The following is a 25,296-nucleotide window of genomic DNA, read 5'->3' on the forward strand; positions in this document are numbered from 1 at the left end:
TCTGACTGCTGGTTTAGCCCGATCCCTGAAGGATGGGGACTCTCCTGAGGGATGTAGCAGTGCACTAAACAGCGGGCGGTCAGGGAGGAGCCCAAGCCAGGGCCGGTGCCGCACCGCTCGTGCTCATCCCGGGTCCGCTACACCTGCCACTGTGCTGCCATGGAGTCAGGAGAGGCTCCTGCCGCCGCAGCTGCGCTCGCCAGCCGTGAGCCTGGCTTCTGGCTGAGCGACAGTCCCCCTGTGGGAGCGCACTGACCACTAGGGGGCAGCTCCTACGTTGAGCGCTTGCCCCCTTGTGGTCAGGGAACATCATGGCGACTGGCTGGTCGTTCTGATCATTCTGGTCATTCTCATTCACCACAGTAACCTCAGTGTTTGGAACAGTGCACACAGTAGTAGGTGCTCAAAAAACATATTTCAAACAAATGAATGAACAAGTTCAAGCAACAGGACAATCTGTTACATTGGAAATTGGTGACCTTTTCTGCTTTCTTTCATAGCAAGGTCTCTACTGATTTAACTTCCTAAGGACTAACCAATAAAATAAAATTAAAACACACTGTCATTTGGTGGATTTAGTTCACTGAAACCTCTTTCTTCTGCATTTGTGATCAGTGCTGCGGTAAAGAAGAAATAGGTGGCACTGTATATTTAATAGATTTCTGATTAGATGTACGGGAGACATTAATGAACTTGAACACAGGATCCTTAGGACCTATGACCTCTGCATTCTAATTCATTTGATGAGATTGTTGCCATAAACTTCAAGTAGTTTGGCAGAAAGGGAACGCTTTAATGCTAAGAATTCCTCTGGTGTATGTCTCAGTTTCTTCCCCATTCTTCTCTCCTTTCTGCTGACCCAAGATGAAATGAAAAGTACAGCAGACATGGTACCGGGACATTCTCAGTCAGAATTAACATATCACAGGTTCTCACCTATATGGCTAGAGCAGATCTTTGTCTGATTTTCAGCTAAGCCACACCCTTTCTGGGGGGAGTTTTCTAAGGCAAAGCTCACTGGCTCATTTAGAGATCCAGGGACAAGAAACTTTCCATTTACTTGTCATTAAAGTACTATAGTATTTCTGGCATTCTAATCTTATGGTGCCCTTAAGACTATACTTATGCAGTTCTGTATGAGAAGAATATAGAACATTTCTTGTTTGATTTTTGCTTTTGTGATTTATCATTGAAAATACTGTACATGACCTATGGCCAGTGTCCCATTCTTTCTTTCTCACTTCACAACTGCAGAATGCTACTGGAGTGGTTTTCCTCTGTTTTGACCCCACCCTTCCTGTTGCTAAGCAGATGAACTGGATTGCATAAATTGTCAATTACTCAGCTGTGACAATGAAAAAGATAGGACACCTGCAGCCAGAAATGAGGACAGCTACTTTTAACACTTGGATTTAGGATTAGATGAGGAATAAGTGAAGTTTTCATAAATAAAAATTTGATTAATAGTTACCCACTGGGAGAATTTGGAAACAGGACAAAATATCCCCTCCCCTTGCCTTAATGTACATTTATTTTCAGAAAGACCTAAACAAGCATATCTCCTTTAAGAACTTTTATTTATTGAAGTGAGTTTTTCCTCATTATAAAAGTAATTTCTTATCATGACCAAAAGAAGAAAAAGGGAAATTATAGGGGAAAAATGACACATAATTTAACTATTTTAATATAAACCTTATTAGTACTTGTGTATATTTTCTTTAGAGATTTGTACTTATTATATTAGATTGGCTTATTAGTTTGTGTATTTGTTTATTCATGCCTAGCTATAATGTACATACTTTTACCCTTAGTTTTAGAACATTTATTGAGTAGCAGTTATTAATTTATTTTAATATTTCAGGTTATGTTGACTCCCAAATATGAAGTCAGTTCTAAATCTGTATGTATTAAAGGAACATATATACATTTCTGATGCACAACAAAAGGGGTTAACATCACTTTTGATGAAGAATCTTCACTCATCTCATTTATTCAACTTCTTTTTAATAAAGAAAGTCTAATATGGCAGGTACACACCAAACATTTGGTTCTCATCAGGTCACCTATGGTTTCCCATGGAAATGTGCCACAAAACAACCATTGAATCAGATCAAACATTTCCTCTTGGAGCCCTAACATTTTTTACTATTTACTGACTCCTCTTACCTGTGTGATGTTAATAATTGCAATATAGGCTCTGGCTCCACAGAGAATTGTGAAAAGTGTGTACAAGCATAATTAGCACACCTACTGGTTGTAAGACCCAGGTATTTGGTTGTCTTAGATGAGGTATTCATTCACCTTCACACACATTAGTGGTTTCCCAAAGAGCTCCTTTGCAAATAGCTATCCAAAGAGCAAATAATGACCTCAAAAAGGCATGCTGCAAACAGGACACCAGAGGGTGTTAGAGCAATGCTGTAACATGCCTCTGCTTTTCCCTTAGCTCTGCTCTTCAAAAATAAATAAAAGAAAGCTTTTAAAATAATGCCCTTCCCTGGCTTGAACACATTTATAGAAAGTTACACAACACAGCTTTATGATATGAGTCAAACATTGTTATTATTTATCCTTCTAATCAATGTCTTTTCAAAAGCAGGGTTGTTGTTTTCCCATGCTGAATTTCAGAAAATAAATTTTAACATCTCCTCATAGTATTTTCAAGGAAAGCATGTACATATTCTTCCAGGATTGTGACTTTTTCCTCTTCCAAGAGCCAGTCATGTATGTTAAAATGTTTAGGAGTTCTAGTCTGCTAACTATTGAAGAAATTAATTATTTCAAAACCTGCTTTTAAAATAATAGAATGTGGTAATTTATCAGTATATGCCTCCAGTTGAATTTTAAATAAAGTGTGAATGCGTCAGGATAAAGTAGCAGTGCTGAAAAAAATATAAATATGAGCCGTTAGGTAATTATACTGGCATTTATCTATATACTAGAGGCCCGGTGCACAGATTTGTGCACCAGTGGGGATCCCTCGGCCTGGCCTGTGGGGATAGGTCCGAAAATCAGCTCTCTGACATCCCCCGAGAGGTCTCAAATTGCGAGAGGCCAGGCTGAGGGACCATGGGAGGACTCCAGGGCGTGTTTGGCCCATCTTGCCTAGTCCCAATCAGCCGGACCCCAGCAGCAAGCTAACCTACTGGTTGGAGCATCTGCCCCCTGGTAGTTAGTGCACATTATAGCGACTGGTCGAGTGGTCAAACAAACGGTCAGACACAGCATATTAGGCTTTTATTATATAGGATAATATTCATAGTTAGAAAACTATAGTGGCATTTATTCAGAAACAACCATTTAGGTTAACCAGGAGCTATTTTTAAAAAAATCTAAATAAAGTATTTTTGTTTAGCATAGTTTACTTTAAAAGTATATACTTAGTGCCTAATATTTCTGTCTGTGCCTAGAGTTGTCTTTTAAATCATCCTTGCCCTCAAAGGCCTGGCAGTCTACTTGTGAAAAGACAAAATATTTTTTTTTCTCTTCAAGAAATTATCACATGACAAGTTAAATAAACCAAGAGATAAATAATATATACCAAACATGCAAGATTTTGCAAATGTGTATCATAACATCTTACATATTTATAGGATGGAGATACCACAGGCCTGGAGGGTTAGGGGGACTTGTGAATGGGAGGAACTATTTAGGATGGGTGGGATTTAGTTCAGCAGGTAACAGGCAATGGCAGAATAATAGCCTGGCCAGAGGGACAGCAGGCAAGAATATATCCAACATCTCTTCATCCTTCCACAGGAAGGTCCGAGTCCAAACTAGTAAATGCCATTTGTTTTTATATGATTTCCTTGCTTTTAATGTTGTGGGTTGGAGTTTTTGTTGTTAGTTGGTTTTGTTTTAGAGTTTGTTTTCTTTATTATAGTGGTAAGTCTTCTACCAGAGAAAGAAAACCATCCCAACAGTCATTCTTCATCCCCAAAATTGCCAGTATTTTTTCGAGGTCTCTCCTAGTTCTGTTCCAGCTAGATCAGTGTGTGCTGCTGCGATGTCTCAGGAGGTCCAGGATCACCTCCTCAGTCTTTCCACATCTAGGTCAGTGCGTGGCTGTATCCTAAGGCTCCTGGGAACCTGTCATCTCCCTCCCAGAACAGAATTTCTTAGGGGAGGACCTTGGCCTGATTTCATCTTTGTAGGCCCAATGCTCACTGTGCAGTAAAAACTTAATAAATATTTCTTTTATAATTAAAACTATCTGCCCGAGAACAGACTGATGGATACCAGAGGGGCGGGGGTTAGGGACTGTTGCAAAAGGGGAAGGGATTGAGAACAGATTGGTAGTTACAAGATAGTCACAGGGATGTAAAGTACAGCATAGGGAATACAGTCAATCATATTGTAATTACTATGTATGGTGCCAGGTGGGTACTTGAAATATCAGGGAACCCCTTATGAAATATATGACTGTCTAACCACAATGCTGTATACCTGAAACTAATACAGAAAGATGTTAAATGTAAACTGTAATTGAAAAATAAAATTAAAAAAACTATCTGTTAGTAACAAGCAAACTAAAACAAACAAATAAAAACAAGCTCATAGATACATACAACAGAAGGCTGGTTACCAGAAGGGAAGCGGGTGGGAGGAGAGTGAAGTGGGTAAAAGGGTCAAATATATGGTGATGGAAGGAAATGAGAGTTTTGGTGGTGAGCATACAGATATCAAATTATAATATTGTACACCTGAAATTTATATCATGTTATTAAACAATTTTACCTCAATCCATTTAATAAAAAACAAAAACAAAATAAATAAAATGCACTTCAAGAAAAAATATATACTTTTATTAGTATAATATCCATACAAATATATTGTGGAAAATTAGAAAATAAGTGGAACAAAAATTTTTTTGAAAACACCCTATTCTCATTCAGTTCACTAACACCTAGTGTCTGTCCCACAGAACATTTTCTGTGAATATCTGTATGAATCTCTGTGTTTCTATCTACCTATCTATCTTTTTATCTCTAAATATTTTTAATGAGGTTATACTCTCATACACATGATTTTATAGCCTGTTCATTTAATAATCTCCACCATTACTAATTGCCATATGATGATTCCTGCCAACGAACTCACTGCATAAAAATCTCCCTGGGGCATGCTTGTTAAAATTCAGATTCCTGGGCCCCAGCTTGGCTCTGCAGATTTATAGTCATGGTTGTTGCTCCAGAATTTGTATTTTAGCAAACATCTAAATTCCCATATTCCTATCACTAATCTACAGCAGCATTTTTGGTGCAGAATAGATGTCTACTGTATAGATACATTGATTTAATCAGTGAATTTAACCAATCAAAAGGTTTACTTTTTCATGATTGTGAACTAGGTGATAAGCATAGCAATGAGCATGACAACTTGAGAGGATAAACACTTTAAATCTCTGTAAATGTCAATAGATTTATTTATTAAGTGTTACTATAAAACACTTAAAAATCTGTGCTTAATATTCATAGAGGGGGAGGGATCTTTGGTGTGATAACAAAGGCACAAGACAGATCATCAAAAAATGGACTGACCTAAAAGTATTGCAGAAGCCTTTCTTCCTTTCTTCTGCCCTCCCTCCAATCTCCCTCCCTCTCTTTCTTCTTTTATGGGCCATGGGGACATGAATCTGTGTGTACATGGGTATCCAGATTACTCAGGCCCCATATTTAGTGCTCTCTCCTCTGGGTTATGAGACACACTGAATTCTTTGATGTCTGCTGACTGAGTCTTTCTGAACACCAGTTAAACTACTGATTAAGTTATACTCAAACAACTTCCAACCTATATTATTTCATCCTCATATGTGTTCATATAACTGGTCCAATTCTCCAAGTCCTTCGCTGCCCCAGGGGGGAAGTCTACCAGGATTTTTTTCATATCTATCTCTCTTCTTTCAGTTATTTTTGTAGTTCCCGGGTTCATGTTGTAACGTCATAGGAATTAAATGTGAATGGCTCAGCATTAGGTAATTAATTACATGAGGCTTAAATTAAAAGTATTAATTGATCCCTACCTACCTGGGTGACACCTGGTGGCAGTGAGTTTTACAGTGCTGTAAAGGACAGATGGCAAGGCTCCATGTATGAGATCCAGGTAATTAGGTAAAACAAATGTTTTTCAAAGATCTCAGATGGATCACATTTGCATGGAAGACTGAATGGACACCTAAATGCCAGTAGGTTGATATTTTCTAAACTATTAGGCATAATAATACTGATGTTTCAAAATAATAGCTAGGGCTTACAAATCTGATCATTTGTTCATTAATTGAGCCCTTACTAACTGCAGACAGCATGCTGGGCACAGAGACTCAGTGGTCAACTGAGACACAGTTTCTGCTCTCATCCCTTGGACTCCAAAAGATCAGAAACAAAAGACTATGCAACTCCTACAAATATAATAGGAGCAATTAACCGAACTTGGAGTGTCAGAAAAAGTTTCTTTGTAAGTATGCCCACACAAATCTAAAGGACAAGTAGGAACGGATGAAAGAGAGGGCAGGAGATGTCTAAGGCAAAAATAATGCCATCTGCAAATGCCCAGGAGACACTATGCCACCCTCAAGGTACTGAGGGAAGTCCACTCTGGCTAGACGCAGGGGTCCTCAAACTTTTTAAACAGGAGGCCAGTTCACTGTCCCTCAGACCGTTGGAGGGCCGGACTATAGTTTAAAAAAAAAACTATGAACAAATTCCTATGCACACTGCACATATCTTATTTTGAAGTAAAAAAACAAAACGGGAACAAATATTTGTATTTGCATGTGGCCCGTGGGCCGTAGTTTGAGGACCCCTGCCTTAGGCACTAAGCTATAGGAAGTGAGTGCAAAAGATTTTATCTGCCTCATTTTCCTGAAAATAATGCAATGTATCTCAGACATGCTTGGTTGCCGCCCCACATGCTCTAGGACCAGGGCCAGGTATCAAACAAGCTTGGTGTGCAGATCAACACTCTAACCACTGAGCTACACTAGCCATGGCTAGATTTATGTTTTAAAGATTTAACTGTTGCAGAGGTAGGAGGAATGGGTTGAAAAGGAGCAGTCAGGGGAGAGAAAATGGTGGCAGCCAAATAGTCAGATCTTTCTTGCACCTCCTCCTAGGGCCAGATTGGAAATAAAACTTAATTGAGGAACATTCACCTGGAATTACCAACTGAGGTCCAGTTGAGGAGGAGATTTATATCAAGGAAGGACAGAAAACACCTGGAGATTGGTAGGAAGGGTGAGGTCTCGAGAAGGGTGAACCCAGCTTCCATGGGCAGCAGGCTGAGTCAGGAGGGATCTCCCAGCTAAGGGAGGGTCTTTTCCCTCAGAAGACAGGCCCAGAACCCAGGCTGGGCTCCACAGCCTGGAGCACTGGAGCCAAGAACATCCATGAAAGGTGGCTGACAGCTAGCTGCAGGGGAGTCTGGAGCTAGTAGAACGTAGTAGAACGGAGCCAGTCAGAGAGAAAGCCTTAGTTTGTTTTTTGTTTTGAACCCACAGCACAGGAGTTCCCTTTGCAGCTATTCATCTGAGGCTTTGGTGCAGGGAGGGCGATTGTGCACTCAAGGTGCCTAAGGAAAGGCTGGGGTGAGAAGCATTGGGGGGAGATGTATAAAAGCAGGACCCGGGAGTCCTGTGTTTGGTCACACACCCCCAAACTGAAACAGCTATTTTTCCTGAGAGGCTCTAGCTCAGTGGTTCTCAACCTTCTGGCCCTTTAAATACAGTTCCTCATGTTGTGACCCAACCATAAAATTATTTTTGTTGCTACTTCACAACTGTAATGTTGCTACTGTTATGAATCGTAATGTAAATATCTGATATGCAGGATGGTCTTAGGCGACCCCTGTGAAAGGGTCGTTCGACTGCCAAAGGGGTCGTGACCCACAGGTTGAGAACTGCTGCTAGCTGCTCCCAGGAGCCGAAGCACAGGGAAAGGAAAAAAACCTGCCGTAGGTGATACAGCCCACTCCACCCTCAGAAGCCCTGCCTGACACAACCTGCATCTTGATCTTTGCAGAGGAGACAGCAGCAGAGGCCAAGCCTAAGGGTATTAATAGTCTCAGAAAGCATCAGTAACTGATAGAGGGTGGGGCCATTCACCCCACTATCCAGGGAACCTTACTGGTGCTTCCCATGGGAGAGCTGATAGAAACTCCAGGATTCCAGCTGATCCCACTGAACTGCACAGGAGGATCTCCATCCAGCCAAGGGCAGAGCAATATTCTGGGTCACTGGCAGAGGAGTAGCTCTGGGACAGGGAAACACACCCACACTTTCCCTGAAATCTCGGGCCCCTCACGGGAGACCCAGAGATCTAAACTCCAGATTCTGCCTAAAGTTCTTTCAGAAACAGACTTTGAGTGATTAAGATTGACAGCTGTCTGGAGGGCTAAGGCAGGCAGAGGCAGAGCCCTGGGAACCTGGGGAAGCTTACTGACTCAGCCCTGGGCCCCATGCTGCTAACAAACCAACTTTAGATAGCACTTGTCCCCTCCTGCATGCAGTCAAGTCCTGTGGAGACAGACACAAACTGTGGGTCGCTTGAAGGTTCAAGCAGGTTGCTGAAAGCCAAAGGAGGACAGTTTCTGACAATAATTAGCACCTAAGAACTTCTCAGGAAACCCAGAAATGGCAGACAGAATAGTCATTCACAGTCATAAGAAGAGCAGTATCCAAAGGAAGCTCCCAGAAGGCACTAAAAAATCTGCTGAATTGAAGGCCACTTCACTTTTTTTTTCCTTTTGTATTTTTTATTCTTTTTTTTTCATTTTTTCTCTTTTCTTTCTTTTTTTCATTTATCTTCTTTATCTATCTGGTTTATTGATTTGTTATTATTCCTCTATTGTTTCATTCATATATCTAATTTTCTCTTCCCTTTTCCTAATCAATCTTTTTTTTCCCTTTTCTCCTGCTTTCTCATCTTCTTTCTTTTTCTTATTTTGGGTCTATCTGCTTTTTCCTCTATTTTCATTTTCAATTTTTTTCTTCCTCTTTGAATCTGTAATATATTCCTTCCCCAACTCTATATTCTTATTTTCTTTCTCCGTTCCTTAATATTCCTTGTTCTCCCTTCCCCGTTTTTTTTCTTCTTTTCCCCCTTGTATTGTTTCTTTCTTTTCTTCTATCATTATTGCAGTCTTTTCTCTCTCCAAATTCTCTCTTCTTTGGTGGTAGCTTTTGATATTGTTGAAGGGGTTCTGTTTATGTTTTTGTTTTGTTTCTTTTGTTTCTTGTTCTGTTTTGTTGTATTGTGTTCTGTTCTGTCAGCACCTCCACAACAGCTTTTGATGTTGTTGAAGGGGTTCTTTTATGTTTCTGTTTTGTTTCTTTTTCTGTTATATTGTATTATGTTCTGTCCTGTCAGCACTTCCACAACAGCTCACATGGCATGGTTGGGGGTGAGCCTCATAGTCAGCCAGGCTGAGAGGAGATTCCATCCACAAAACAGACAACAGGAGAATTCAAGACCCAATTACAGCCAGAGAACCCAAATAACTTAAACAAGGGGCATTCCTAGAACACACAGCTCAGGAGACCTAAGAGACTGCACCACTTGGTCCCACAAAACACCTACTACATAAGACCACCCCACAAAGTCTGGGAGGTATAGCAGTTTGATCTAATACATAGAAACAAATACTGAGGGACAGCAAAAATGGGGAGACAAAAAACAACCCCCAAATGAAAAAAAAGAATTTCCAAAAAAGGAACTAAATGAAATGGAGGCAAGCAATTTGTCAGATAAAGAATTCAAAATAATGGTTATAAGTGTGCTCAAACAACTTAATGAGAACTACAGAAGAATAATTAAGAGGTAGAAACCATCAATAAGAATCAAAAGAAAATGAAGAATGAAATAGCTGAAATAAAAAATACTCTGGAAGGAATTAAAAGTAGACTAGCAGAAGTGGAGGACTGAATCAATGAATTAGAAGACAAGATAAAAAAAAAAACACCCATAACCATTCAGAGCAGCAATTGGAAAAATAAAATAAAAAAGCAGAAGGATGTAGGGAAAAGGGAACCCTAGTACACTTCTGGTGGGAATGCAGACTGGTGCAGCCATTATGGAAAACAGTATGGAGTTTCCTCAAAAAATTAAAAATGGAACTCCCATTTGACCCAGTGATCCCACTTCTAGGAATATATCCTAAGAAACCCGAAATACCAATCAGAAAGAATGTATGCACCCCTATGTTCATAGCAGCACAATTTACAATAGCTAAGATCTGGAAACAGCCCAAGTGCCCATCAGCAGATGAGTGGATAAAAAAGCTGTGGGACATTTACACCGTGGAATACTGTGCAGCAATAAAAAAGAAGGATCTCTTATCCTTTGAGACAGCATAGAGGAACCTCGAGGGTATTATGCTAAGTGAAAAATGCCAGTCAGAGAAAGACAAGTATCACATAATCTCACTCATATGGGGAATCCTATGAACAAAATAAACTGATGTACAAAATAGATCCAGAGACGTAGAAGCATGGAACAGACTGAGGAATCTCAGAGGGAATGGGGGTGGGGGTGGGGATGGGGGATAAGGGGGAGAGTTTAACTGGAGAATGTATATGCATATATGCAAAGTTCATGGACACAGACAATAGTGTGGTGAAGGCCTGCAAGAAGGCGGTGAGGGGGGGGGGGGTCGTCCGGTATGGGATATTGAGGTTCAATGGGAAAAAAACAATACTTTCAATAATAAAGGTTAAAAAAATGAATACGAAAGTTGTTAAACTGGAATAAAAATGAACAACTATATGATGTTAGAAAGTCATAATCAAATACAAAGTGTCTTTAGGTAAAATGGGTAAGAAAGAGAAAAGGAAAATAGCCCATGCAAACTTTAACCATAGAAAAGTTTAGCTAAATTAATATCAAAGATATTGACTTTAAAGGACATTACATAATAAAGAACAGATATATCAAGAGGATATAACAATTTTAAATGTAAATATGTTATCCTACATAAAATAAAAGGATAACAACAATAAAAAAGCAAAGGAGCAGTCATCCAGCTGAGAGATGCTGATAACTCATGAAAGAAAGGACTCCTCAGTTTTTTTATATTTATCAAGTACGACTGGTTTTTGACCCTGAACAGCATGGGTTTGAATTTAGAGTGTTCACTTATTCATGGACTTTTTTCAATAAAGTCAGCTCTCATATCCCCAGGTTTCACATCCATAGATTTAACCAATCATGGTTTTAAATATTTCAAGCCACAGAAAGGAATTTTCAGATGTGGAGGGCCAACTGTGTGCATTGTTCTACAACATTTTGTATAAAGGAGTTTAGTATCTGCAGATTTTGGTATCTATGGGAGGCCCTGAAACCAATTCTCCAAGGATACCAAAGGATGACTGCACAATAGTTAAGCTCTGGGGGAATCAAAGTTATAGGTGGATTTCCAACTGTGCATGGGGAGGGGGTCATTTCCCCTAATCACCGCTTTGTTCATGGGTCAACTGTTGTGTATCATATTATAGTTGACTTATATATAACATTGTGCTTGGTTTATATTATTCCTACCAAAAGTCAGGCACTGTTCTATTGCCTCTGTCCTTTTAGAGTTTACATTCAGGTGAGGAGAGATAGACAATAAACACATTTAAAAATTAATACAATAGCAGCATTATCCACAATGGCCAAAGCTAGAAACAATCTAAATGTCCATCAGCAGGTGAATGGATAAACCAAATGTGGTCCATAGAATGGTTTAACCAAATGTGGACCATAATTTGCATATTATGGTTTTATTACAATACAATGTATTGAGCCTTAAAAAAGAAAGGTGCCCTGGCTTCAATTCAGTTGGTTGGTGCGTTGTCCTGTGCACTGAAGGGTTATGGGTTTGATTCCCAATCAGGCACATTCCCAGATTTCAGGTTTGATCCTCCTATCTGGGGGCATATAGGAGGCAACCAATTGATGTTTTTTTCTCATATCAATGTCTCTCTCTCTCTCTCTCTCTTTTCATCTCTCTCTAAAATCAATTAAAAAACACATCCTTGAGTGAGGATTTAAAAATATATATATATGGAACATTTAAAAAAAGGGAAGGCAATTCTGGCATATTCTATAGTGTGGATGAACCTTGAAAACATGCAAAGTGAAATAAGCCAGATGCAAAAGAACAAATACTGTATGATTCCATTTATATGAGGGACCTGCAGTAGTCAGATTCACAGAGATGGAGAGAACAGAGTTTTCTATGGCCTGGGTGGAGTGGGCATGTGGTAAGTTACTTTTTAATGGGTAGTTTTTGTTTGAGAAGATGAAAAAGCTCTTGAAACAGATAGTGCTGATGGTGGCATAACATCGTGAATTTACTTAATGCTGCAAAATTATACACTTAAAAATAGTTAAATGGTAAATTTTGTGTTATATCTATTTTACCACAATTAAACAAACAAACACAAAAATGCAAGAAAACTTCATTTGCCCCCTAGAAAATATTCTGTGAATCCATTGGGTAAACAAGTGCAAGAGAGAATGGCCAAAAACTATGTTTCAAGTAGATTTTTTTCTGGGCAAAAAAGTTAACAAGTTGTGGTGAATTATATGAAGCAATTAATCAGATGATGTCATGGAGAGTATTGTAGCATCATGGGGTGGTGGCTGGGCTGGGCTCTTTCATTGATTGAGGTGGTAAGAGAAGGACTCTGAAGAAGTAACATTTAAGTTGAAACCTTAAGGAAAAACTCAGTCATGCCAGAATCTGGTGAAAGAATATTTTAGGTGGTGAGACTGTCAGGGTCAAGGCCCTCAGGTGGTAAGGAGCTTTGCAGAGATAAAGAACAGTGATAGAATAAAGAGTAGTGAATAGAGGAGGAGAGGTAGGAAATGAAGTCAGAGAATACGGTGGTGAACCAGATTCCAAAGCATTAGTAGAAACAGAATGGAGGTGAGATTTATTCTAATTGCTCTGGGAGGCACTGGAAGTTTATTTTGTTTGTTTTTATTTAATTTTTTTTACAGCATAGTGATTAGACATTTATATAACTTTAAAAGTGATTCCCCAGATAAGTCCAGTAGCCATCTAACACCATACATAATTATTATAATACTAGAGGCCCAGTGCATGAAATTCGTGCATGGGGGAGGGTCCCTCAGCCCGGCCTGTGCCCTTTCCCAATCCAGGACCCCTCACTCCTTATTGACCGCCTGCAGTGGAGGTGGGAGAGGCTCCTGCCACCACTGCTGCACTTATCAGCCATGAGCCTGGCTTCTGGCTGAGCATGGGTCCCCCTATGGGAGTGCACTTACCACCTGGGGGGCAGCTCCTGCATTGAGCATCTGCCCCCTGGTGGTCAGTGTGCATCATAGCGACTGATCATTCTGCCAGTAGTTCTGCCTTTTGGTCGATTTGCATATTATGGTTTTATTATATAGGATTAATGACTATATTCCCTATGCTGCACTTTACATCTCTATGACTATTTTGTAACTGCCAATTTGTACTTCTTAATCCCTTCACCTTTTTCACCCCACTCCCACAACACTCCCATCTGACAACCATCACTTTGTTCTCTATATCTATGAGTCTTTTTGTTTTGTTTACTTGCTTATTTTTTTAATTCTTCATATAAGTGAAGTCATATGGTATTTGTCTTTCTCTCTCTGACTTACTTCACTTAGCATAATACCCTCTAAGTCCATCTGTGTTGTTGCAAATTTCATTTTTTTTTATGACCGAGGAATATATACCACCACTTTTTAGCCACTCATCTATTGATGGGCACTTGGATTGCTTCCATATCTTGGCTATTATACATAATGCATCAGTGAACATAGGGATACATGTATCTTTTCAAATTTGTGTTTTGAATTTTTCAGATAAATTCCCAGAAATGGAATTGCTAGGTCATATGGTAGTTTTATTTTTACTTTTTTTGAGGAACCTCCATACTGTTTTCCATAGTGGCTGCACTAATTTGCAATCCCACCAACAGGCTCTGGAGGTTTTTAAACATCAGAGATATATTCAGATTTTTGTAAAAATGATGGCCCTGATGTGAGGCAGTGGTGGAGGTGGAAGCATGGAGAGCTGTCAACAGGAAGCAGGGTGAGAGATGATGCTGAGATACAGAAGAGAATGCATTCTAGAGCTCTTCGGATGCCGAGTCCCAAGACTCAGTGCTGAATGGTGGCTGAGGGTGAAATATCTGATTCTCCAGTTTCTAGCCTAAGCTTCCTCATAAACATGGGTACCTCCTCGGTGTTAAGATCTGTGTTCTCACTATTTTTTTAAAATATATTTTATTGATTTTTTTACAGAGAGGAAGTGAGAGGGATAGAGAGTTAGAAACATCGATGAAAGAGAAACATCAATCAGCTGCCTCCTGCACACCCCCCACTGGGGATGTGCCCGCAACCAAGGTACATGCCCTTGACCAGAATTGAACCTGGGACCCTTCAGTCTACAGGCCGACGCTCTATCCACTGAGCCAAACCGGTTAAGGCTGTGTTCTCACTATTGAGGCTTGGGTTCAACCTCTTATCAGGACAGTGGTATTCAGAAGGAAATATGTAATAAAAAATAAGGATTAGAGTTAGGATCAGGGTTAGTGTTAGGGTGAGGGTTGGGGTTATGGGGTCTGATAGGCTTGGGGTTGTGAGCCCTACTTACAAATATTGGGAAAGATTCTCTCTTTAAGCCTCTAAAAATGAGGCTAATAATATGAAATCTGTGTATAATGGGACTCCTAAAAGTGATTGCTGCCCTCCCCTTCTGTGAGCCCCACCTCACCAGCTTCACCAGAGGGAAACCATGGACTCAGACATCAGTAAGACAAGCTCCTGCCTGAAGGATCAGTCAGACAGGTCTCAGAAGACACCCCAATCCTGAACTTCCTAAAGAAACTGAAAAAAAAAAATTAATCTGCTGCCTAAAATATTAAAGGCTTCTGGCAGCAACAACAAAACACTGTTAAGTAATAGGGATGGGGAATCTCATTCACAATAATAACAAAAGCTAAAAGCTATTTAGGAATAGATCAGATATTCAAATCCTTATGGACAAAATTGCAGAATATTACAGAGCGTACAATAAGATGCAAATCAAAGGAGAAACCACATTTTTTACATTATGAGATTCAATATCAAAGTCAGTTTTTACCAAATGGATTTAAATACTCAATAAAATTCCAATCAAACTCTCATTAGGTTTTTTTTACGGGTGTGTAAAAGTATGGAATTTTGCAAGCTATTCCTAAAATTCATTTGGAAAGCACAAAAAGACAAAAATACCTGGGACATGTTTGAAGAAGACCTAGTTGGAGAAACTTGCTCTCTTAGATGTCAAAACTTGTTTTAACGCCATACTGATTTAGTCAGGTAGTGTTAGTACAGAGACAGGAACATAGACCAAAGTAAAGACCCCCAAAACAAATTCATGCATATATAGAGACTAGCTATGTGGCCCTAGATATTGACACTGCAGATGGAGTAAGGAAATGATGGATATTTGCCTCATGACACATACAAAAACAAATTCCAGATGGACTGAAAACCTAAGTGTGAACAACGGAAACCTAAGAATAGGAGAAACCAAGATGGCGGCATAGGTAAACACCGGAGTTTGCTGCCTCGAACAACCATTTCAAAAATACAACTAAAAGACGGAACGGACATCACCCAGAACCACAGGAAGGCTGGCTGAGGAGGGACTCTTCAACTAGAAGGAAAAACAACAGCATTACGAGGCTTAGAGGAGGCGCAGTGTGGAAAATTTAAAGGTACGGTGGTGCGGCGGTGCGCGCGCAAAGCGGGCTGGTGGCTGAGGGCGCGGTTGTCGTTTTCACTCAGGAGTGAGTCTCAGACTCTGGGCTACAGATCCGGGCGAGTCTCTAGGGACCCAGACTCAAACGGGAGAAGCGGGACTGTCTGGCTACGGCCCCTCCGAGGTTTGCAGCGATTGCTGGGACAGAGAGGCAGAACCCTTGGGAACGGACTGAGAGCGGCCATAGCTGCTCCCTCCCCCCGCCCTGTTGAGCCCGCCCCGCCCAGGCACTGCGCACAGACATTTGCCGATCGCCTCAGGCAAGGGCTGGACTAGCGCCTCCCCAGAATCCTACAGCCAGTCGGTCTGCTGGTCAAATCCCTCTAGTGTTAACTACAACAATTAAGGCTTGGCTAGAACAAGACTGCGCACAGAGACCACAAGGGGGTGCACCAAGAAAGCATAAAAGATGCGGAGACAAAAAAACATGACAGAAATGGAGGATATGGAGCTAAGAATCGCAATTTTGAGGGCTTGCCATAAATTTGTGCAGAGCCTCACGAAAACTAATGAGACCCTCGATGCTACGATAAAGAAATTAGAAAGTAAGCATACACGGACTGAAATAAAGAATATTATACCCAATAGCAGACCAGACGAGCATAAGAATCAAACCAAAGATTCGACAAAAAACACCCAATTGGAAAAGCAAAATGAAAAAAGAATCCGAAAGTGTGAAGATAGTGTAAGGAGCCTCTGGGACAGCTACAAGCGTACCAACATCAGAATAATAGGAGTGCCAGAAGATGAGAGACAGCAAGATATTGAAAACCTATTTGAATAAATAATGGCAGAGAACTTCCCCCACCTGGTGAAAGAAATGGACTTACAGGTCCAAGAAGCGCAGAGAACCCCAAACAAAAGGAATCCAAAGAGGACCACACCAAGACATATCATAATTAAAATGCCAAGAGCAAAAGACAAAGAGAGAATCTTAAAAGCAGCAAGAGAAAGAGACTCAATTACCTACAAGGGAATACCCATACGACTGTCAGCTGATTTCTCAACAGAAACTTTGCAGGCCAGAAGGGAATGGCAAGAAATATTCAAAGTGCTGAATACCAAGAACCTACAACCAAGATTACTTTATCCAGCAAAGCTATCATTCAGAATTGAAGGTCAGATAAAGAGCTTCACAGATAAGGAAAAGCTAAAGGAGTTCATCACCACCAAACCAGTATTATACGAAATACTGAAAGGTATCCTTTAAGAAGAGGAAGAAGAAAAAGGTAAAGATACAAATTGTGAACAACAAACATGCATCTATCAACAAGTGAATCTAAGAATCAAGTGAATAAATAATCTGATGTACAGAATGAACTGGTGATTATAATGAATCAGGGACATAGAAAGGGAATGGACTGACTATTCTTGGGGGGGAAAGGGGAATGGGAGATTCGGGAAGAGACTGGACAAAAATCGTGCACCTATGGATGAGGACAGTGGGTGGGGAGTGAGGGCGGAGGGTGGGGTGGGAACTGGAAGGAGGGGAGTTATGTGGGGGGGGAAGAGGAACAAATGTAATCTGAACAATAAAAATTTAATAAAAAAAAATAAATAAAAAAAAATTTAATACATCATAATGGAGTCAGAGGGTCTGGGTTTGATTCTTGTCTCTGCCATTTGATCATGCTGAGAACTTGAATAAGTTTTGACACATCTCGTGTCTCGGTTTCAACTTTTGTAACACAATGATAATCTCTATTTTGCTTAGCCCCCTGTAAGAATTAAAGCTGCTAAATGGTATGGGAAAAAAAAAAAAAAAGAATAATGTCTTCAGAACCTCATATTATGGAAGGATTTCTCAAACAGGATACAGAAAGCACAATCACAGTTGATAAGTCCGACTGCATTGAAGTTAAGGTTATCTTTTCAATAGAAAATGCTATAAACAAGATAAAATGATGAACTACATCATGGGAGAAGGTATTTCCTTTGGGTATAAGTGATGAAGTTAGTATCCAAAATATATTTTAAAACTCTAAGTCAATAAGATATAAAAGCAAAGCCTAATATAAAATTGGGCAAAGAAAAGGAACATAAAATACATAGGAGGTATTTAATTGGGCATGAGAAGAAGCTCAGCCTCCTGAGCGACGGAGTTGTTAAGGATAGGCCTACAGATACCCATGCAATTGCTCCAGCACCTTGTGACATTTATGGTAGGAAGAAGACTCACTGTCTTAAGGAATTTACAGACCAACATTGAGATTTGGAGCTAGATGCCAAGTTGAAGTCTGACGCTTTCAAACTTTGCCAAAGCTTAGGTCAACAGCTGGGCTAATATGGAATTCACGTCTTAAGCCAAACCACACAGGGTTTTGGAGAAAGCAGAAACTGGATGAAGATTTGGTGAGACAGGGAGACCCAAGGCTACAGGAATGAGCAACCACTGGTAGAGAGCAAAGTCACAGGATGCCAGAGTCTGAGCTAAAATGTATGCCAAATAAATTCTATTGTTTTTTAAGTGTTGGGCAAATGAATTCAAGGAAGCTGAGCCCTATGGGGAAAGCAGTGACTCCAAAAATGATCTATTACAAACCTCTGGCCACCTGGCCACCTGTGTTCTTGCCACGCACCTTTCTCAGTCTTAATGAGTCAGTGGTGTTTCTTAAGCAAAACTAATCACTCAAAGTCATAATTGGCATCCTTACCCAGTTAGTGCCAGGTTTTGTAGGCAATGTCATTCACTCATTCAACACTTAATGGTGGAGGGCTTTCATGTAGCTGACACTGTTTTAGGTGCTTGGGATACACTAGTGAGCAAAATAAACAAAGATCTCTGTCCTGGGAGTTTATATTCCAGTGGTAAGGGGATGTTATAAATAATCAAAATAAATAAGTAAATTATTTTAATTCAGGCCCTACCCAAGATTCTGAAAAAATAATCTGTATTTCAACCATTTCCTCTTGTGATTTATATGCACTTAAATGTTGGAGAAGCACTGTGAATCTAGGAGTCTGGCTTTTCCACTTGCAATTCCACATCCAATTGATCACTATTGGATTGGCTTCTTGCCAAGTTGATGCCTAACCTATTTGTGGTAACAGTCATTTATGACATCTCTCGGTGGTGGTGTTGGGAAATAGTACTTGTGAGCAGATATTATAGGCAACACTCACTAAGTCATTCTGAATGTGGAACTGCTTCCTTTGCTGTAACTGTGCCTATTTTTTACACTGAGTAACTCGTGGCTATAATTAAGGCAACTTTAATGATAGCAAGTGGTTTTGTTATTTTATGCACCTTACTATTCTGAACCAATTTATTTTAGTTCTGGTACATTTGGCTATACTAAAGAATATTTATTCCTTTTCTAAATAAAGACATTCTGACCACTTTCTTCATTTTAACACGAAGAGATAGACAGGCAGTAACAGCAGAATATAAGCGGTTGGAATTGCTTGGAGTGCTTTCTGATCTCCGCACTTCAGCTTCTGCTATTACCGCTTCCTGAAGGTTCTCTTCATGTCTCTTGGCCAAGACAAGATATTCATTCTTGGATATCCAGTTCCTAATTAGTCTTGTTCTTTAATATTTTCCTGCTCATTGTTAAATGAAGGAATTACCTTTTACTTTCAAATCATATAGCATCTACTGTTACTGTCTCTGATTCATTTTGAAATGAATCATCCACTGATTTGTGACAGCACTTCCACACTTAAGGTGAACTGTCATTTGTGTCCTGTGAACTGTCATTGTTGTTACAGTCTCATAGTTTTATATCATATTTTTTAGTGTAGATTTTATTTTATTTTTTAAAAATATATTCTTATTGATTTCAGAGAAAAAAAGGAGAGGGAGAGAGAGCCAGAAACATCAATGATGAGAGAGAATCATCGATCAGCTGCCTCCTGCATGTCCCCCACTGGGGATTGAGCCCACAATCCAGGCATGTGCCCTGACCAGAATCGAACCATGACCTCCTGGTTCATAGGTCAACTCTCAAACACTGAGCCATACCAGCTGAGCTTTAGTGTAGATTTTAGATTCCTTAAAGACAGGAATTATGTCTCATGTATCATAATGCACTTAATGCATTGTCTTGTACAAAATAATAATTCAATAAACACTTGTTGATTTTAGTGTATATTTTCTCTATGGGTAAAGATTTTTATTTTGAAAGCTCAAGCATCTGGTATATAAATTATAAAACTGAGGGCTGACGTCACACAGACATTTCCATTTGCTATTGGAGAACAGCTTTAAGTCATTTTTAAGGGTTGGAGCCGAATCATATGTAGCTTAGAATGACATTTCCCAGGCTGCTGAGAAGTCTTTGCATATATGCTGGGTTGTTCCCAGCATATGAAATGACAGGAACTGGGTTCTGTTTGAAGAGCGAGATAAGTGGCCCCCACCATTAGAAAACAAGCAGCAGAAGAATTTAGAATTCAAATGGAATGTGATTAATTCTGAGTAGGGTATTCCTTGTATGATGTCATCACCAAACATTTGAAAGAAAGCTGTAACCTAAGTTGTAAAAATAGACAATGGAAAGCATATAGAGAATATTTTTTCCTATAGAATAGTGGAAAAGCAGTTTCATACAGAATGTAACACAGTTCCAAAAGAAACTGTGTAAATCACTACACTACAATGTTTAATCAGTTTATTACTAACTGTACAGTTTGCCCAAGAAGTGATTAGCAAACTCAGAAGCTGAGTGATTATATTAGAGCGAAGATATAAAATTACCCTTGCATTCATTTTTTTTCCAAAAGATGCACATTTTTACTATATCCTTTTTGTCTCTTTTTAAAGGCCTTCTCTCTATATTGATGAAAGGAAAAATGGGCGATTCCATTCTTCAACTTTTAATATTTAGCACATCATTCTGTTACATTGGGCCACTGAAATCTTGCTAGAAACTGATCTGCCAAACTTCTAAACAGAATGAACTGAAGTTACCTACAGAATTGAAATTTTTGAAGATAAGAAAAGGAAAAAAGTTAGCAGTTTGAAGTGATTAAATTTAGAATTAGGAGGCAGCAACCCCTAAAGGAGTCAGAATTCTGAGGCAGGAGTCCAGCGAGGGAGCACACCTGTTTCTCCACTCCCTTCACGAGGTTCACTTCAGACTCCCACCATGAAAAAGCTGCTGGGGTCACTTCTGTTTCAGATGGGTAATCCTTGCATGGTGTGAGTGACTTGCATCTTCACTGCAATGAAAGATAATTTGTGAAATGCTTATTCATTTTAAAGCATAACTGTCTGTATCCCAGCAGACGAAGCAGCAGGCACTGTTGGGAGTCTGAGGGTAACATCTGCTCCCCACCCGTCTGTGGGCCCTGTAAGTAGGGAGCACCGAGGGTGTCAAGCAGCCTGAAGTTTGGCTGTTAGTGGCACCATGGAGTTGATTGTAGTCACCTTTCTACCATTGATTACAAGCATAGCTATACTCTTTTTCGTGGCATTATAATCTCACTGGAGGCTTCTCACTAATAACTTATTCCTATGAATGCATTTGGGGCACAACATATTGTCCTCCAGGTGTGAGGGTGGAAAGTTGCAGGCAGGTAGCAAGAAGAGTGCATACACTTGCCCTTGTTTCTCAGGAATCCAGGGCTGCCCAGCATAAAACTGTAGCTGACCCCAAGCCCCTGTGGCTGCAGGGAGACTTTGCCCAGGGACCACAGACCACTTGTAACCATAGGCCTCCTGTGGTGACACCAAGGTCTCCATCTTCCCAGTCTTCCCAGTCATGGCTGAAGTTCAGCTCCAGGAGGCAAAAACAGCATCTGGCACGGAAGTTGTCACAAAAATATTGTCTATTTCCTCAAGGAGAGCAGTAGCGTCCCCTTCAGGAACAGGCCCTCCCTCCAGGGGACCAGTCACTTCAGGAAGACCAAACTGTCCAGAGTCATTTCCCCCTTTTTCATCTTCAATTTCCTTTGTTTTACTGTCAATATCCTTGCCTCCTCTGGTGTGATAGGAATATCCTTTTGATTAGGGTAAGCATGTTCATGCAGCCTGTTATATGTTTCCAATTTCATGCTTTTGGTGCTTAGCTTTAATAGCTGGCACCAAGCCCTCATGGCATCTTGGTGAATTAGGTTAACTGGTGACAAGTGAATAGGTAGTGGAGGAATTGGCATATTCTTGTGAACTCTTACTCTTTTATTTGCTTATGACATCTTTTGTGGGCAGAAAGCTTTGTCATCTTTCATAGATCTCTTCCATTTGGTCTCCATCCCTAAGGTTCTTTGTATACTTGGTTCACCAGAAACCCAATGTTTCTCTTTAGCTTGTGTTGGTTAGAAGCTTTTTTCCAATTTTCAAGCTTTTTCCACTCTCCTGACTTCTTTGTGGAGTTCCCCTCAAAGCCTCTCCACCTTTATTTTCTGTCTGCAATGCTCATCAGTATGTGTGGCTTCTAATTATTTTTTGGCTCTAACAACCCCAGGGAAAAAAAGACCAGCTCAGACCCAGCACCTTTGGTTTAGAACATGTGTCTTCTTGCCTTTTGCATTTTCCATACTCAGAAAAGAACTCAAGGCTGACAAGCAGAAAATCTTCTAATATTTTTTACTATAGTTGGAAACAGAATTTCTTTTCCCTTTATTCCTTCTCCTGCCCCACCCCTTCCTCTCCCTCCTCCTCCTCTTTCTTCTTCTTCTTTCCTTCTATGTAGGAAATAATTTGATCTGTGCATCCTATATAATAAAAGCCTAATATGCTAAGTGTCCAGTTGTCCAGTTGGCCATTCAACCAATCAAAGCATAATGTGCTAATGATATGCTAAGGCCGCTCAACTGCTCGCTATGATGTGCAGTGACCACCAGGGGGCAGACAGTCAACTGGTGGACCAGTCGCTATGACATGCACTGACCACCAGGGGGCAGACGCTTAAACCAGTAGGTTAGCTTGCTGCTGGTGTCTGGCCAATTGGGACTGAGCAAGACAGGCTGGACATGCCCTGGAGCCCTCCTATGTCCCTCCCTGGCCCCGATCGTGCACTAGTGGGGTCCCTCGGCCTCTGCCCTCTCATAATCCAGGACCTCTCAGGTGATGTCAGAGAGCCCGTTCTGGCCCAATCCCACAGGCCAGGCCAAGGGACCCCACTGGTGCATGAATTCGTGCACCAGGCCTCTAGTATTTGTATAATGACTTTATCTCTGACAGTAGTTGTAGTTTTTCATGATTCTCTTATATTTTCTACTTGAATAATATTATTATCTGCAAGTAATAATGTTTGTTTTCTGGTTTTGAATTCAGAGTCTACTCGTTTTAGCTTGAATATTAACACTTTTTAGCCTCAGTTTCTTCGTCTGTAAAATGGGTATAAAATATTGTACATCACTGCTATGAAGAGTAAATGCAATTATATATATAACTCTTAGGACAGTATTTAATAAGATATCAATATATGCATGCTCCATTTTAGAACTTATAGTAAGCTAATTTTAGTAGTTATGGTATAGATCCTATACTTGTTAAGATTTTGATTTTATTGTTTTATTATCTTTGTGGAGAATATGTATGCCAAGCAATTATTGCTAATATATAGGAAAACAATGACTTTTTATACACTGTTATTTTAATGAGCTTTCTTACTGAAATTATTTATTCTGATGATTTTTCAGTAATGGGTTTTACTGTATAAATTATAACCTGTAAATAATGGAACTCATTCTATCTTTTACTTATTTTATTACTTAGTCAGAATTCCTAGATAACACTGTGAAATACTATGTTTCTGATTTTATTGAGAATGTCTACAGTGACTCACCATTTTAGGTAAGGTGTTGGCTAGTTTTAGATTATAATTTTTATCATATTAATGATTTATTCTTCAAATCCTAGCAAACTAATTTTTTTATTAGGAAGTGAATTTTATTAAGTACTTTTTAGCATCTATTGAAATGATCATGTGTTTTCCACTTTTTTGAGATCAATTATAATAGACTAGAGGCCCGGTGCACAAAATTTGTGCGGGGGGGGGGGGGGGGGGACGGGTCCCTCAGCACAGCCTGCACCCTCTCCAATCCGGGATCCCTCTCACAATCCAGAACCACTGGCTCCTAACCGCTCACCTGCCTGCCTGATGCCCCTAACTGCTCCCCTGCTGGCCTGATGCCCCTAACTGCTCCCCTGCTGGCCTGATGTCCCTAACTGCTCTAACTGCTCCCCTGCTGGCCTGATGCCCCTAACTGCTCCCCTGCTGGCCTGATGTCCCTAACTGTTCTCCCCTGCCAGCCTGATCCCCCTAACTGCTCTCCCCTCCTGGCCTGATCCCCCTAACTGCCTATCTGCTCTCCCTTCCTCTCCATGCCCTTCGGACCCCCGGCGCAGCGTGCTGAGAGCTCTCTGCCATGGCCCTGCCCCCATCCTGATTGGTCGTAGTGACAGTGTCCCGGACCATTTCCATATTCCTCTAATATTAGTATAGATTGAAGTAATTAATTATTAATAAATTATCTAAGGTTGAACTGTCTCTGTATAACTGGCATTAAGTATATTTTGTAATAATTTTCTATTTTAAAAATATTTTTATTGATTTTTAGAGAGAGAGGAAGGGAGAGAGATAGAAACATCAATGTGAGAGTGGAACATTGATCAGCTGCCTCCTGCATGCCCCAAACTGGGGATTGAGCCAGAAACCTGGGCATGTGAATCAACATGGGATGATGCACAACCAACTGAGTCACACTGCCAGGGCTGTAATAATTTTCTTTTTACTCACTTGATTTAGTAATATTTTCTTAAGATTTCTGCATCTTTGTTTCTAAGTGTTATCAGACTGGATTTTTGTTTTGTTTGTTTGTTTTGGACACTATTTTTCTGCTTTTTGTATCAAGGATATGTGAGTTTTATGAAATGAATTGACAATCCATCTTTTGTTGTTGTTATCCAGAATGACTTGAATAATATAAGAGTATCTATTGCTTAACAATTGCTTAGAACATAATTTGGTCTTAGTGGCTGTGGGAAAATTGGGTTTTATTTATTAACTAGAGGCCTGGTGCATGAAATTTGTGCACAGAGTGGGGGGGGGTCCCCACAGTCTGGCCTGTGCCCTCAGGGGATGTCTGATTGCCGGTTTAGGCCTGGATTGGGCCTAAACCAGCAGTCGGACATCCCTCTCACAATCCAGGATGCTGCATGCACCAGTGACCATACTTTTCATACAGGTGAAAGGCATCTTGCTGTTGTACGGGCAGCTACATTTTTTGCCCTGATTTTAAAAGTAGTACATAACATGATCCTTCTTAGGCAGTAGTACCATTTTCCCCATCTTATGGGTAGAAAAACTGAAGCAGAGAGAAGTTAAGTAATTGGCTTTGTCACACAGTTATAAGTGTCAGAATCAGGGCTGACCACAACATGTGCAAACCAGAGTCCATGCATGTCATTGCTGCATCATCCTGTTTTTTCAGTGTTAGAGTAGCCTTGTCAGGTTTTACTTTTTAAATCTAAGAGACTGTTCCCAATATATAGGGTAGGGTCCCTAGGCTTGACTGCGATCAGAACCAATATGTGGGGCAACCGGCAGGTGGGGTAATCTGGGGGCC

At 40.2% G+C, this 25,296-nt stretch overlaps 2 protein-coding genes across 2 annotated transcripts in view; one reads left to right on the forward strand and one right to left on the reverse strand.

Moving 5' to 3' along the window:
- Window positions 1–25,296, forward strand: part of FRY (FRY microtubule binding protein) — a 572,796-nt gene that overhangs the window by 69,530 nt on the left and 477,970 nt on the right. The gene's annotated exons all lie outside the window — the stretch shown is intronic.
- LOC102421536 (developmental pluripotency-associated protein 4-like) lies at window positions 21,206–21,879 on the reverse strand. Its single transcript, XM_014453007.1, is given in 2 exon segments — window positions 21,206–21,627; window positions 21,630–21,879. Coding segments are annotated over 2 exon segments (672 nt in total).

The sequence above is a fragment of the Myotis lucifugus genome, unplaced genomic scaffold (genome assembly GCF_000147115.1).
Source record: "Myotis lucifugus unplaced genomic scaffold, Myoluc2.0 scaffold_19, whole genome shotgun sequence".
Taxonomy (NCBI): Eukaryota; Metazoa; Chordata; class Mammalia; order Chiroptera; family Vespertilionidae; genus Myotis; species Myotis lucifugus.